This window comes from Capra hircus, chromosome 4 (assembly GCF_001704415.2).
Source record: "Capra hircus breed San Clemente chromosome 4, ASM170441v1, whole genome shotgun sequence".
In the NCBI taxonomy this organism is placed as follows: Eukaryota; Metazoa; Chordata; class Mammalia; order Artiodactyla; family Bovidae; genus Capra; species Capra hircus.
Genome location: NC_030811.1, coordinates 73,116,999 through 73,131,448, shown reverse-complemented (window position 1 = coordinate 73,131,448; position 14,450 = coordinate 73,116,999). Strand labels below are relative to the sequence as shown.

At 40.5% G+C, this 14,450-nt stretch overlaps 1 protein-coding gene across 1 annotated transcript in view; it reads right to left on the bottom strand.

Annotated features, from left to right (window-relative positions):
- The window catches only part of SYPL1 (synaptophysin like 1), a 30,524-nt gene extending 16,771 nt beyond the window's left edge, over positions 1 to 13,753 (bottom strand). Inside the window, exon 1 of the mRNA XM_018047234.1 lies at positions 13,574 to 13,753. Coding sequence (XP_017902723.1) covers positions 13,574 to 13,642 — 69 coding nt within the window. The 5' untranslated portion in view covers positions 13,643 to 13,753. The remainder of the gene's footprint in view (positions 1 to 13,573) is intronic.

Here is a 14,450-nt window from a genome sequence, read left to right as displayed (position 1 = left end):
TTAAACAAAATGTATTATTAAAACTAACCTCCCGTTTCTTACTTTTTTAGTGTGGCTAGTGGAATGCTTAAAGGTACTCTACGGCTGGCATTTGTAGTCTGCACTGTGTTTCTATGGCACAGAGCTGTTTAGAGTGACGTCATACTCATACGAAATAAAAATCTGGTCGTGTCATTCCCATGGTTGAGATTTCATGGTTGAGAAAACAATATAAAGCCCGAAGTTCTTAATTTGGCATAAGAGGCAGGGCTGAGAGGCACAGCCTCAACATTATCTTTCTAGATTTATACACTGTACTCCGTGCGAGGGCCTATACAATTCTGTCATATTGCACTGTATACTTACTGTTCCTGAAACACACCAAGTATTTATGTCTTGAATGTATGTTTTTTTTCTGCCAGGATTTCCCCCTCTGTCCCCACCCTGCATCTCTAACAAGCTCATCCGTTAAGGCCCTGTCCGATTCCTTGTGGTGGAAATATTCTGACTACTAGGCTGCCAGACTTGAACTCATTACTTCTGTTATAGGCATTTTTGTGTATCTTGCTTATTAAAAAAAAAAAAAAACCCCAAAACAATAAAAACTAGTTTGCCACTTAAGACAAAAATTAGTAAATAAATGGCACACTGTACCACAGCTTATTGCTTTTAAGATTATTGCCTTTACCCCTCCCTTGGCAGACTATCGTATCTTTGCATTCTTGGGTTTTCAGTGCTTACCTAGAAGAAGGCCTGACATACACCAAATGCTCACTAAGTAACTGCTTAACTAAAGGGAAAAAAAATACTCAATAATGTACAAATAAAACAATATTTCAAGTCTTACATATTCATCATTTCAAGTTTGTCATTTTGTTATGGAAGATAAATAAATGTCATGTTTGTCATTTTGGTCTTTATTTTACGGGAAAAAAGGGATGAGGCACACACTTTTTACTAAATGAAGTACAAACAATCTGAGGGTAAGCTATCCAATCATCTCACCTTCCCCTGTATTGTACTAGTACTTTGATTTCAATTAGAACTTATATTCTGGCAGCCCACGGGGGAAACCTGGCCTGAAAACAGATTTATGGTCTTCCCAGTATTCATGAAAAATGTGAATCTGTTGTGAGTATTATCAGCATGCTGCACATGAAAATTTGGATTTCCCGCATGTGAATGGGGAAACAAAGTTATGGCAACATCAGACCTATATTCCCATAAAGTGACAGTCCCATAGAAATGAGTGACAGATGACACTTAAGAAATGGTATATGCTTTCCAGATTGCTGTCACTTTCTATCATCTCTCCACCCCTCAGAATGCATGTTAGTTACCAGTAATCAATGAATTATATTATTCTTTCTTCTTCCAAAGAGCTTGTTATACTCATTTACTTTATGAGGGGTTCCAATATGCATTTGTTTGTACTTCTAGTCTAAAATGAGTTGTGGTGGCATGCTGATTTCCACTTCCTTGCCACTTAGGAAACTAATCCTACCCCCCACCCCCACTCTATCCCATTAAGAATGACTGAAACCACTGACATAAAATTCCACTTGTAGGGTAATGACTAAGAATCCAGGCACAGGATGAGAGGAAACTTTCATTCAGGTCAAAAGGTCCCATATTCACGATGACAGTCTAGAGTTCCACTCACCTCTCTGGCCCATTGGACCCACATTAGAGACACAACAGATGCCTCATTGATTTAGATATTTGTAACTCATACATACTTTAGACTGGCCCTCCAGAATATTACTCTTGAAAGTAGACTGGAGTACTCAATTTAAATGGTGTACAAGAAGAAAATGTGTCTATTTATATCTACTCTTAGACTTAAACAAGGAAGTGATGCTTCATTAAATTTAATATACTGCTGAAACCCATGTTGGGCCTGTATGTCAGAGAGTCAGCTGCTGGGACAGTATGTGGGGTATCCTGAAGGTAAGGGAGTCCCATAACATAGGACAGACAGTGATACCATCACCTATTCTTCTATTTCAGAGTTCATGTATCATAATGTGAGTGTTCATGGCAAGTTGACTTTATAGAATAAACTATTTACTTTTAACCAAACTAACCTTCACAAAATGGACTGGTGGCTTAAAAATGTCTTCACAGAAACTACTCAGTAACAATACAAAAACTCATGTCCAAGAGCATTAATACTCTTTGTGAACTGGATTCACCAGCCATATGACCAGGTTAAAAAAAGATTCTACTTAATCAGAAAAAGTTGGGGGAAAAAAATTTTTAGACAAATATCTGAAATAAGGGTTTTTAAAAATCTGAATGAAATTTAATGAGAGTATATAATATGCCTTAAGATAACGACATAGTAAAACATGCATCTGGGGCTTTGTCTATAAAATCTTATACTGATAGTCCCATGTAAGAATCGAATCGCCAGTCTATGTCTGACGCAGGATACAGCATGCTTGGGGCTGGTGCATGGGGATGACCCAGAGAGATGTTATGGGGAGGGAGGTGGGAGGGGGGTTCATGTTTGGGAACGCATGTAAGAATTAAAGATTTTAAAATTAAAAAAAAATAAAAACAAAATAAAAACAAAACAAAACAAATCTTATACTGATGGTCAGCCAGAGTCCCAGTTCCAGCTCCTACTCCCAGACACTGCACAGCTCACAGAAGATCCTACTGGCGAACATTGGTACTCATCTAATTTACAGATATCTTTTACATGTTTTTAGTTGCACGGTCCTCTGCTATTTCGTTTCATGACTGAGCTGTTCAGGAAAATTATATAACTGAAATCTTCAGAAATAGACCTAAAAGTATACTGTAAATGAAGGTCTATGTCCAAAATCAATGCATGCTGTTTTACTAAATCAGATGACCATTCAGTACTTTAGATGAACTATCATAGCATGTCTGCTTTTACAGTCAGTCAGATTAGATGCCTAGAGCCAAGGTACTGATTTTGCTAAGTCAAGGTCTGAAGCATTTATTAAAGATATAAAAAACATTTTGTTACTAATGTTAATATTTCGGTTTCTTTCCACTGTGCACTGAGCAGTAAAGTCAGTTTCAAAGTGCTTCAATTTCACTTTTCTATTATTTCCATCTGTTTGAAAAGTACAATCACAGAAAGTTCTACATAGCCTGCTACTAATGCTAAGTCACTTCAGTCGTGTCCAACTCTGTGCGACCCCACAGACGGCAGCCCACCAGGCTCCCCCGTCCTTGGGATTCTCCAGGCAAGAACACTGGGGTGGGTTGCCATTGCCTTCTCCAATGCGTGAAAGTGAAAGTGAAGTCACTCTGTCCTATCTGACTCTAAGCGATCCCATGGACTGCAGACTACCAGGCTCCTCCGTCCATGGGATTTTCCAGGCAAGAGTACTGGAGGGGGTGCCATTGCCTTCTCCAAAACAGCCTGCTAGTAGTTTCCATAAACCGTAAGAATTTGAACCATGAGAAGTAAACCTAAGTTCCTATTGAAAGAAATAGCTAGGTGTTTTTTGCTAACTCTTAATTATTACATGTTGAAAACATATGTCATGTTCTTAGACAATTTTTTAGCTGAATATGGAACTAGAAATCTCTGAGGAACCAAAATATACCTATTTTAAAATAATGTCAGACTGTTCTATTATTTTTATGTCTTTTGGAGTGAATCAGTATTCCAACTCTTGATCTGGATGGCTGTCTTGAAATGAGTCTTTCACTTCACAGAAAACTGAGTATCTGTTCAGTTCAGTTCAGTCGCTCAGTCGTGTCTGACTCTTTGCAACCCCATGAGGCATGCCCAGGGAAGCACGCCAGGCCTCCCTGTCCATCACCAACTCCCAGAGTTCACTCAGACTCACGTCTATCGAGTCCGTGATGCCATCCAGCCATCTCATCCTCTGTCGTCCCCTTCTCCTCCTGCCCCCAGTCCCTCCCAGCATCAGAGTCTTTCCCAATGAGTCAACTCTTCACATGAGGTGGCCAAAGGACTGGAGTTTCAGCTTTAGCATCATTCCTTCCAAAGAAATCCCAGGGCTGATCTCCTTCAGAATGGACTGGTTGGATCTCCTTGAAGTCCAAGGGACTCTCAAGAGTCTTCTCCAACACCACAGTTCAAAAGCATCAATTCTTGGCGTTCAGCCTTCTTCACAGCCAACTCTCACATCCATACATGACCACTGGAAACACCATAGCCTTGACTCGATGGACCTTTGTTGGCCAAGTAATGTCTCTGCTTTTCAATATGCTATCTAGGTTGGTCGTAACTTTTCTTCCAAGGAATAAGTGTCTTTTAATTTCATGGCTGCAATCACCATCTGCAGTGATGTTGGAGCCCCCCAAAATAAAGTCTGACCCTGTTTCCACTGTTTCCCCATCTATTTCCCATGAAGTGATGGGACCGGATGCCATGATCTTCGTTTTCTGAATGTTGAGCTTTAAGCCAACTTTTTCACTCTCCTCTTTGACTTTCATCAAGAGGCTTTTTAGTTCCTCTTCACTTTCTGCCATAAGGGTGGTGTCATCTGCATATCTGAGGTTATTGATATTTCTCCTGGCAATCTTGATTCCAGCTTGTGCTTCCTCCAGCCCAGCGATTCCTCATGATGTACTCTGCATATAAGTTAAATAAGCAGGGTGACAATATACAGCCTTGACGTACTCTGATATAATCTGAGCTTTTAAGTGAACTAGTTTCTTCATGTGTTTCAGGACATTTGATGCAGGCTCAACTTGAGTATGTTATTTCCCCATTTTCCATCTTGGTCTAGTGGTTTTATAAGTAATTTCCCTGCCCAGTAGTTTTATAATCATTTCTAATTCCCTACTTTGCAAACACTGTATCTATATTTTGGGACCCCAAACTACTAACATAGGAGAATATTCAATTTATCACAAAGCAGACCTTAAGCAGGTAGACTGATTAAAATCTTTGTTAGTACATTAAGTACTCTACTCCATGGAAGCCATAAATCCAAAAAATAGGTTGAAGCTTTTTCTCAGATTTATTTCCCAGATCCAAGAATAGTCCTTCTCTCACCCATATTTCTGTTCCATTGCTGGTCCCCAAAGACGTTTACCCTGTATTAGAAAAGCAATTCTCAGTGTGTGTGGTCTGTGGATCCCAAGGAGTACCAAAGACTCTTTCAAGGGGTCTGTGAGGTCAAAAACATTTTCACAATATTATTACATCATTTGCTTTTTACACTGTGTTGGCATTTGCGCTGATCCAACACAAAAGCACTGATGGGTAAAACTGCTAGGCTTCAGTAAGAATCAGCAAAAGCATCAAACTGTCAGTTCATTGCCATGCACTTGCAGTTAATGAAAAAAGCCAGTTTTACTTGAAAGTGTCTTTGATGAAACAGAAAAATTATTACTTTTATTAAATCCTGACTCTTGCGTCTTCTTAAAATTCTGTTGGATGAAACAAGATGTGCAAATACTTTTACTACTGAAAAGACAAGCTAAGGACTGCGAGTAAATATTTGCAAACAATGCAACTGACAAGGGTTTAATTTTCAAAATATACGAACTGCTCACACAACTCCATAACAAAAAGTAATCTAATCAAAAATGGGCAGAAGACCTAAATAGACATTTCTCCAAAGAAGACATACAGATGGCCAATAGGTACCTGAGAAGATGTTCAGCTTCGCTAATTATCAGGGAACTGCAAATAACGTAGTATCACCTCACACCAGTCAGAATGGCAGTCATCAAAAAGTCTACAAATAATAAATGCTGGAGAGAATGTGGAGAAAAGGCAATTCTCTCATATTATTGGTGGGAATGTAAACTGGTGCAGTCACAGAAAACAGCATGGAGGTTCTTAAAAAAACTAAAAACAGAGTTGCCATTGATCTGGCAATCCCACTCCTGAGTATATACCTGGAGAAAACTCGAATTTGAAAATGCTCCAATGCTCGTAGCAGCATCATTTACATAGCCAAGATATGAAAGCAACTTAAATGTTCATTGACTGATGAATGGATAAAGAAGATGTAGTCTATAAATAGAATGGAAAGCTACTCAGCCATAAGAGAGAATGAAATAACGCATATAATGCCATTTGCAGCAACTTGGATAGACTAGAGATCATCAGACTAAATGAAGTAAGTCAGAAAGAGAAAGACAAATATCATAAGTATCTAAATGTGGAATCTAAAAGTATGATACAAATAAACACAAAAAACAGAAAGAGACTCACAGACATAAGAAACAAACTTATAGTTACCAAAGAAGAGGCAGGGAGAAATAAATTAGGAGTTTGGGATCAGCAGATACACACTACTATAGAAAACATAAACATAAGGTCCTACTGTTTAGCACGGAGAACTATAATACACTGTAACAAACTATAATGGAAATGAAAAAGAATATATGTATGTATAACTGAATCACTTTGCTGTACACCAGAAACTAAAACAACAATTTAAATTAACTATAGTACTTTAATAACAAACGAACAAACAAAAATCACTTTTACTGCATACCGAAATACAATGGTTGTCTCCAGGGAGAACATTTAAGCAACTTAGTTGTTCCCTGAAATAGTCACTTTTTTCGTTGAATACGAGTTTTACTTGAAAGAATGAGTAATAGACATAATATAGTTATTCAGACTCAGATATCTGTCAGATCTTTTTTTTTTAATGAATAGAATGAGCCTTTCATTTTAAGAAAAACCAGCCACATTTGTTGTCACTGGTGTACTCTAACTTTCAAGTGATTATTTTAAAATAAAAATTTTTTTTCAAATCTCAGCTTAAATTTCTAATATGGTAAATACTGACTGATATAATCTACATACACAAAAATTCTTTGGGGTGCTCAATATTTAGGTGTTTAAAGGGGTTCTGAGACCAGCGTTTGAGAACACTTTATTATAATACAGCATTGCTCCGTTACCTTAAATTTCCCTTTAATGTTTTATCAGATTGTTATTTGTGTGAGGTAAGTGCATATGTGTATATGTTTGTGCATTCTAAAAGCACTGACTATATATATGTACATATATATATACACACAACATAAATATATATATAGTCTATGGAAAAAACATTTTGTATATCCCATGAGAGTGTTCAAAGTAAATACCGAGAGGATTCCAGGTACAAGAAACAGAAAGCAAAGGCACGAGGTAAGTCAAATCAGTCTATTCCAAGTTTTACATGTACAGAGAGACGATCTGTTAGGCACAAAATACCATTTGAAATCCTTTTTTTTCCCTTTCCACAAAAGTGAACACAAATGGCAAGGTTAAGAGAAAGATTAAGTTTCTTAAAATGCAGTCAGTGTCATAGACTGATAGCCTAAAAATTTTAGTATTAAGCAAATGGATGAAACAAACATGGGTCTAAATATGCCGCATCCCCTGTACTCTGTAATACAATCTGTATGTTCTGTTGTGTTCTTCTGTGCTATATTATAAACCACAAAATTACAATAAAACATGTCCCTGTTTGCAAAAATCTTAGTGGTCTACTTGGGATGATTATTCTGTATAAACTAGCACCTAATTCTGAAAGTATGCTGTTTAAACAAATTGACATATGTAATGCTCAAATGGTTATATGTTTTCTTAATCATTGTTTTTCACACTAACTTTCCTGGAGAATAATTTACCCCAAAGCGATGGGGGTTGCAAAAGAGTCAGACCGAGGGACTAAACAATAATGCTTTTAAATGTTCTTTTGAATTTGCTCATTAATTATAAGTATAAAATCAGAAAAAACATTCAAACTTGATAAATGAATCAAGAAAACCCTACTTGTTTTTAACTTCTAAGATCTAGTAGAAATATAAATGTAACAAGAAAAAAATACATTAGGAATCTTACATTTTTGTTTCTTAAACTTGAAATTTTTGCTAATCTTTTCATTAACTTTATTAAAAGACCAATCAGAAACACAAATGGAAGTTACTGAAAAGCTTAAGAACCGACTTTTGTGTCCAGGATATAGTAAGCACAACCATGGGATACTGGGCAAGTTATCTAATTTCTCTAAACCTCAGTAACATGGAGATAACAACAGTTTTATATATATATATTATATATATAATATATATATAATATATATATATATATGCATAGTAGCTGCAGTTTAGAAGCAAAGTAGAAATGCTTCTGCTTTGGCAACTGGATTTTTATCCTGTCAATAAATATTTACTGGGCACTTGTCTTCATGTCTCTGAGGCCTTCAGATTTGTAACCCCTTAAAAGTTATATATTATCAGATTGCATCTTAGTCTAACATCTTCTAGAATCTTATTAAAGATAAACTGATTTGGAGAATTATTCTGATAGTAATATTTATAATAAACAGCCTTTATCTAGATTTTATATTTGACTGTAAACTTATTGACTATTTTTAGAAGCAACTCATATATCTTTCAACACCTTATGAAACTTACAATTCATTGAAAACACATTTAAAAATTCCTGCTATGGGCCTTTCTCTTCTAGAACTTTGTCTAATCCCTCTCAGCTTCTGTTTTAAACCTATTCAAAAGTTTCTTCTCTACAGTGTACACACATATTCAATCTTTCCCATCTTTAAAATAGGTTTCCACCCAGGCTTTCCTGCTGGCTCAGATGGTAAAGAATCTGCCTGCAATCCTGGAGACCTAGGCTCAATCCCTGGGTCCAGAAGAGCCCCTGGAGAAGGGAATGGCAACCCACTCCAGTATTCCTGCCTGGAGAATTCTATCGATAGAGGAGCCTGCCAGGTTACAGGAGGTCGCAGAGAGTTGGACACGACTGAGTGACTAACACTTTCATTCTCTCCCATCTTCACAGTCAAATAGTGGTCTACCCTCACTGTATTCTCTTTCTTACATACATCCATTTGGTCTACTATCATCTGGTTTCTGATTTTACCAAAACTGCTCTTATTAAAGCCTACTGATTACCAAAATCAAGAGATGGCATTTTAGTAATTATTTTACTTAACTTATTGCACCTAATCTGCTTCCCTGGTGGCTCAGATGGTAAAGTGTCTGCTTACAATGCGGGAGACCCAGGTTCAATCCCTAGATTGGAAAGATCTCCTGGAGAAGAAAATGGCAACCCACTCCAGTATTCTTGCCTGGAAAACTCCATGGATGGAGGAGCCCGGTGGGCTACAGTCCATGGGGTAGCAAACAGTTGGACACGAATGAATGACTTCACTTTCACTTTCTTTCACACTGCACCTAATATTGCTGAGTACTCTTCCTGAAATATCTCTAACGGTGAGGTTATTTCTCTCCATTCTCTTAACTATTCCCTTTCCTTTACAATCAAATATTTGCTGAATCTCCAGCCTGTATTTCTTTTAAATTCTAGACCTATATATCCACAGGGTACCACCACTTACATGCTCTAAAGAGACCACAAATTTAATATATCCAAAACCTTACTGACCTCCTACCTAAAATCTGTGGCTTTTCCTTAGTGACCTGTCTTAGTTACATGTGCCACTACTACTCCAAGTCAGAAGCTTGGCAGTCATCTTAGAGCCCTGCCTTTTCTCCATCCTACACATATATTCTTGGGAAGCCCTGGTAACTCAGCAGTAAAGAATTTGCTTGCCCAGTATTCACAACAGCTAGGACATAGAAGCAACCTAGATGTCCACTGGCAGACTAATGGATAAGGAAGTTGTGGTACATACACACAATGAAATATTACTCAGCTATAAAAAAGAATGCATCTGAGTCAGTTCTAATGAGGTAGATGAAACTGGAGCCTATTATACAGAGTGAAGTAAGCCAGAAAGAGAAACACCAATACAGTATATTAAGTCACATATATGGAATTTAGAAAGATGGTAACAACGACCCTATATACAAGAAAGACAGCAAAAGAGACACAGCTGTAAAGAACACTTTTGGACTATGTGGGAGAAGGCGAGGGTAGCATGATTTCAGAGAACAGCACTGAGACATGTGTATTACCATATACAAAATAGATGACCAGTGCAAGTTCGATGCATGAAGCAGGGCACTCAAAGCCTGTGCTCTGGGACAACTCAGAGGGATGGGTGGGGAAGGAGGTAGGAGGGAGGTTCAGGATGGGGGGACACGTGCATCTGTAGCTGATTCATGTCAAAGTGTGGCAAAAACCACCACAACATTGTAAAGTTCAGTTCAGTTCAGTTCAGTCACTCAGTCGTGTCCGACTCTTTGCGACCCCGTGAATTGCAGCACGCCAGGCCTCCCTGTCCCTCACCAACACCCAGAGTTCACTCAGACTCACGTCCATCAAGTCGGTGATGCCATCCAGCCATCTCATCTTCTGTCGTCCCCTTCTCCTCCTGCCCCCAATCCCTCCCAGCATCAGAGTCTCTTCCAGTGAGTCAACTCTTCACATGAAGTGGCCAAAGGACTGGAGTTTCAGCTTTAGCATCATTCCTTCCAAAGAAATCCCAGGGCTGATCTCCTTCAGAATGGACTGGTTGGATCTCCTTGCAGGCCAAGGGACTCTCAAGAGTCTTCTCCAACACCACAGTTCAAAAGCATCAATTCTTCGGCGTTCAGCCTTCTTCACAGTCCAACTCTCACATCCATACATGACCACTGGAAAAACCATAGCCTTGACTAGATGGACCTTAGTCGGCAAAGTAATGTCTCTGCTTTTCAATATGCTATCTAGGTTGGTCATAACTTTTCTTCCAAGGAGTAAGCATCTTTTAATTTCACGGCTGCAGTAACTGGCCTCTAATTAAATAAATTAGTTAAAAATTAATAAATAAAATTCAGGAAGAGTTAAAAAAAAAAAAGAATTTGCCTACAATGTAGGAGATGTGGGTTCAGTCCCTGGATGGGGAAGATCACCTGGAGAAGAAAATGGCAACCCACTTCAGTATTCTTGCCTGAGAAACCCCACGGACAAAGTAGTCTGGTGGGCTACAGTTCATGGGATCAAAGATGGACAAGACTTAGCAACTAAACACATGCAAACACACAAATATATTCTAATTTCTAAACCTCTTGCTTTCTAATTCCACTGCGATTAGTTTTAGGCCTTCAAAAGACCCTAATGCTGGGAAAGACTGAGGGCAGGAGGAGAAGGGGACGACAGAGGATGAGATGGTTGGATGGCATCACTGACTCGATGGACATGGGTCTGGGTGAACTCCAGGAGTTGGTGATGGACAGGGAGGCTTGGCGTGCTGTGGTTCATGGGGTTGCAAAGAGTCGGACACCACTGAGCAACCGAACTGAACTGATACTTCCAACAATAGATTTCCCTTTCTTCAATTATGGCCTTTCCTTTTCAATTCATCCCCTACACTGCTGACAAAATAAAAATTTCTAAAAGGCAAATCTAATTATATTATCCACTTGTTTATTTACTCTTGAATGAGTGAATCCACTACACACAATAGGAATTCTGGACTTAAGTGGAAGCTGTACAATAAACAATACAAAATTCTGTACCTGCATGTATGCATTCTCTTAAGGGCCTAGATTATCCAAGGGTAACCCAAAGGGTTAAGAACCACTGGCTCGTAGAATAAACTCCAAACTATTCAAACTATTTGAAACCTTTCAGAATCATCTCAAACTACCATCTCCCTCCCAGTAAAGACTGCAGTCAACCTCAACTACTTAAGTTCTCAAATAGGGCTCTGCTGCTGCAGCTTTTCATACCACTGAACATAAGCTCCTCTTTACCTAGAAAGCCATTCCCCACCCATTCCCCAAGTGAACAAGTTCTTTAGTCTATGAAATCCTCTCTACACCTCCAAGCAATTTGATTTCTCCTTCCTTTCACCTACTACTCTTAATCTATACCTTTATTATAGTATTGGTCATACAGCATATTTATATTTGTTTTCATGTTTTTTATTAAGTCATGAGGAAAAAAACCACGTTTTATTCACCATTTGTCTGTTAGTGCTTAGCACAGCACTGGTATATAGTACATACTCAAATATTTGTTGAATAAATAATTCTCTACCTCATCAACAATGGACAGTCTTTTCATGAAAGAGTCTCGGTATAAAAATGAATTGTTCAAACTGACAGTAGTATTTTCCTAGCTTAAAAAGAGTATCTTTCAAAAATGTCACCTATGATCATTAATAAACTTACCACTAATATTTTAAAATATAAAGGAAAAAAAGTTGTTTTAAAAAAGATTGATGAATAATGTAAGCACAAATATAAACAACTGACTTCATTTAAGTGAAATTTTAAATTAATTATAAGTTTAATTATAATCCTCAAGAAGACTAAACTACTAGGTGTAAGATTTTTTTCCTTAAACTTGGTATTTGATTAGCCAAGTTAACTGTGTTTTTCCTCTTGCAATGTAAAATTTTTATATACTCAAATATAATTCTCTTTATATTTAAATCTGGACAGATGTTTATAGAACCCTAAATACGTACATTTAGGTGTCTTTAACGCAAACGTTTGTGTGAAATTAGCACAGTTTTCAGAAAACACCAAGTAAAACTTTGGGGGAAACATGGGAAACTTTGGGTGTAGGAAGGAAATCAGATTAGGCATTCATTAGAGAATCTGAGTTTCTGTGTTACCTCCGCAGGTTATTTAAAACAGGAAATCTAAGTTTTTTTCACCATTTTATCATTAACATACGGGGTTGAAGAGTTACGGATGTAAATATTGCTGGCTACAAAAGCAACCTGCCTGCACACTGAACAGATGCCAGCTGCCTATTAATACGGGCCTGAAACCCAGCACTGGAATATGTACTAGGCCACTAACTCTGAAGGCAGTGCCTGGTGTATTCACTAAGCTCTCCAAAGTGATCATTACCAAGGTCGAAGTAATAAATCTGCTTTGATGTTAATGATTGAGAGTGTCCCCAGGGAAGGACTGAAAGCTGACTGCAGGATGCTGCTGCGAAATACCGAAAACAAACTGGATTCCTAACGTGTTCCCAACATGCGATTCCTAACGTGTGTTTCAGTGGATCAGACTAACAACGCATTTTGTTTGGAGCTTTTCCCCCCACCTCCGCCCGCTTCCCTGTCCCAGTTTATTTTTATCCTTTTAAACTTGGAGCCAATCTTAAAAGCATATTAAGACCCAAGCGCTCGTCAAACCACTTGGAGAAGGCACACCAACTTCTGAGGGAGCGCGGCCTCGAGTCCGCAGGGGACAGAAATGCACTGACTGGCCCCTTCTGCTAGAGGCGCAGAGGCAGCGCCTGCCGGCCTGAGCGCGACTCCAGCCCGCCGGGTTCGGTTAGACCGCAACAGGAAGTTTTCTCTTCCCTTGCGGAAAGCTGTGAGGCCAAAGAGAAATTTGAACCCCCACTCTCCGGGGGACACCCAGAGGAGAGCTGCGGTGTGTGTGTAGGGGTGGGGGTGGGGGGCTCCGCCTGGGACAGAGGCAGCCGAGGGACTCGTGATTCAACGCCGACCGCAGCGTCCCCGCCCCGCGCAGGCCCAGGCCTCGGCCTCTCTTCCCCTCCCCGCGCGTCCAGTCCCGTCCAAGCCCGTCCCCGGGGGCGAAGGCGGCTTCGCGGCCCGTGCGGGGCGGGCTGCGCCCCAGTTCCCAGAGCTCCCAGTCTCCTGGCAGAGGGCGCCGGAAGGGGAGCAGGAACCGGAGCGGGCGCGGCGACGCGATTCCCAGCCTCGCCGGCGCAGGCTGCACTCACCCACTCGAGGACTTTGATGAAGCCGAGAGGCTCCTTGAGCGGGTTGAGGTTGAGCTGGAAGGAGGACATCCTCTGAGGGAAGGAGGGAAAGCGTGTTAGGCGGAGGAGGAGGGGGACCGACCAGACACAGCTCCACGGCCGCGAGGAAGGGCAGGAGGGGCGGCTCCGGGAGGCGGGCCTGGGAGGCCGCGGGGCGGGGCGGCGGCGGTTGAGCCGCTTGCCGAAGCGCTGGGGCGGAGACGGAGAGGGGCGGGCGCGGGAGGCGAGGGCGGACACGGGCAGGGAAGGGGCGGTGCCTCCCCGAGCCGTACCTGGCCCAGCCGGCTGATCCGCTGGCGAACCAAATAGATGTTGGACGCCATGCTGCGCGCGCCGCGCCCCCTTCCCTCAAGTCCAGCCTCCGCGCTCGGGTTCCTGCCGCGCATGCGCGCGCTCACTCCCACGCCAGCGTAGCTGGGGCCAGTGCTTCTCGCGGCGAAAACCATCCACCGGAAACCTACGGCTTTGGCCTAACAGCTTTATTATACTGGCTTCCCGTCACTCTTCCCAATGTTTTAGCTAGGTTTATAACATTGACACAAATGAAGGCGCGATTCAAGGCTGGTGCTAGAGACCTTTTATTAAAATGATGGAAAGTTACTGCAGGACAACGGACTTTGAGCAACCACGCTGCACAGGGTCTCTCTCAGGAACGTGATTGATCAAACATTCTTACGGAAATTGTTTATTTTCAAACTTACCATTGGAGTCAGGGTTGAACGATTTACAAATAAGGTTATACCTAACAGAAAAAGACTTGGTCCGACAGGCTTCTTCTAACCCACTTACCCACCTCTCCTACCCTGTCAGTCAAGTTTTCTACGTGGGACGCTCTTGG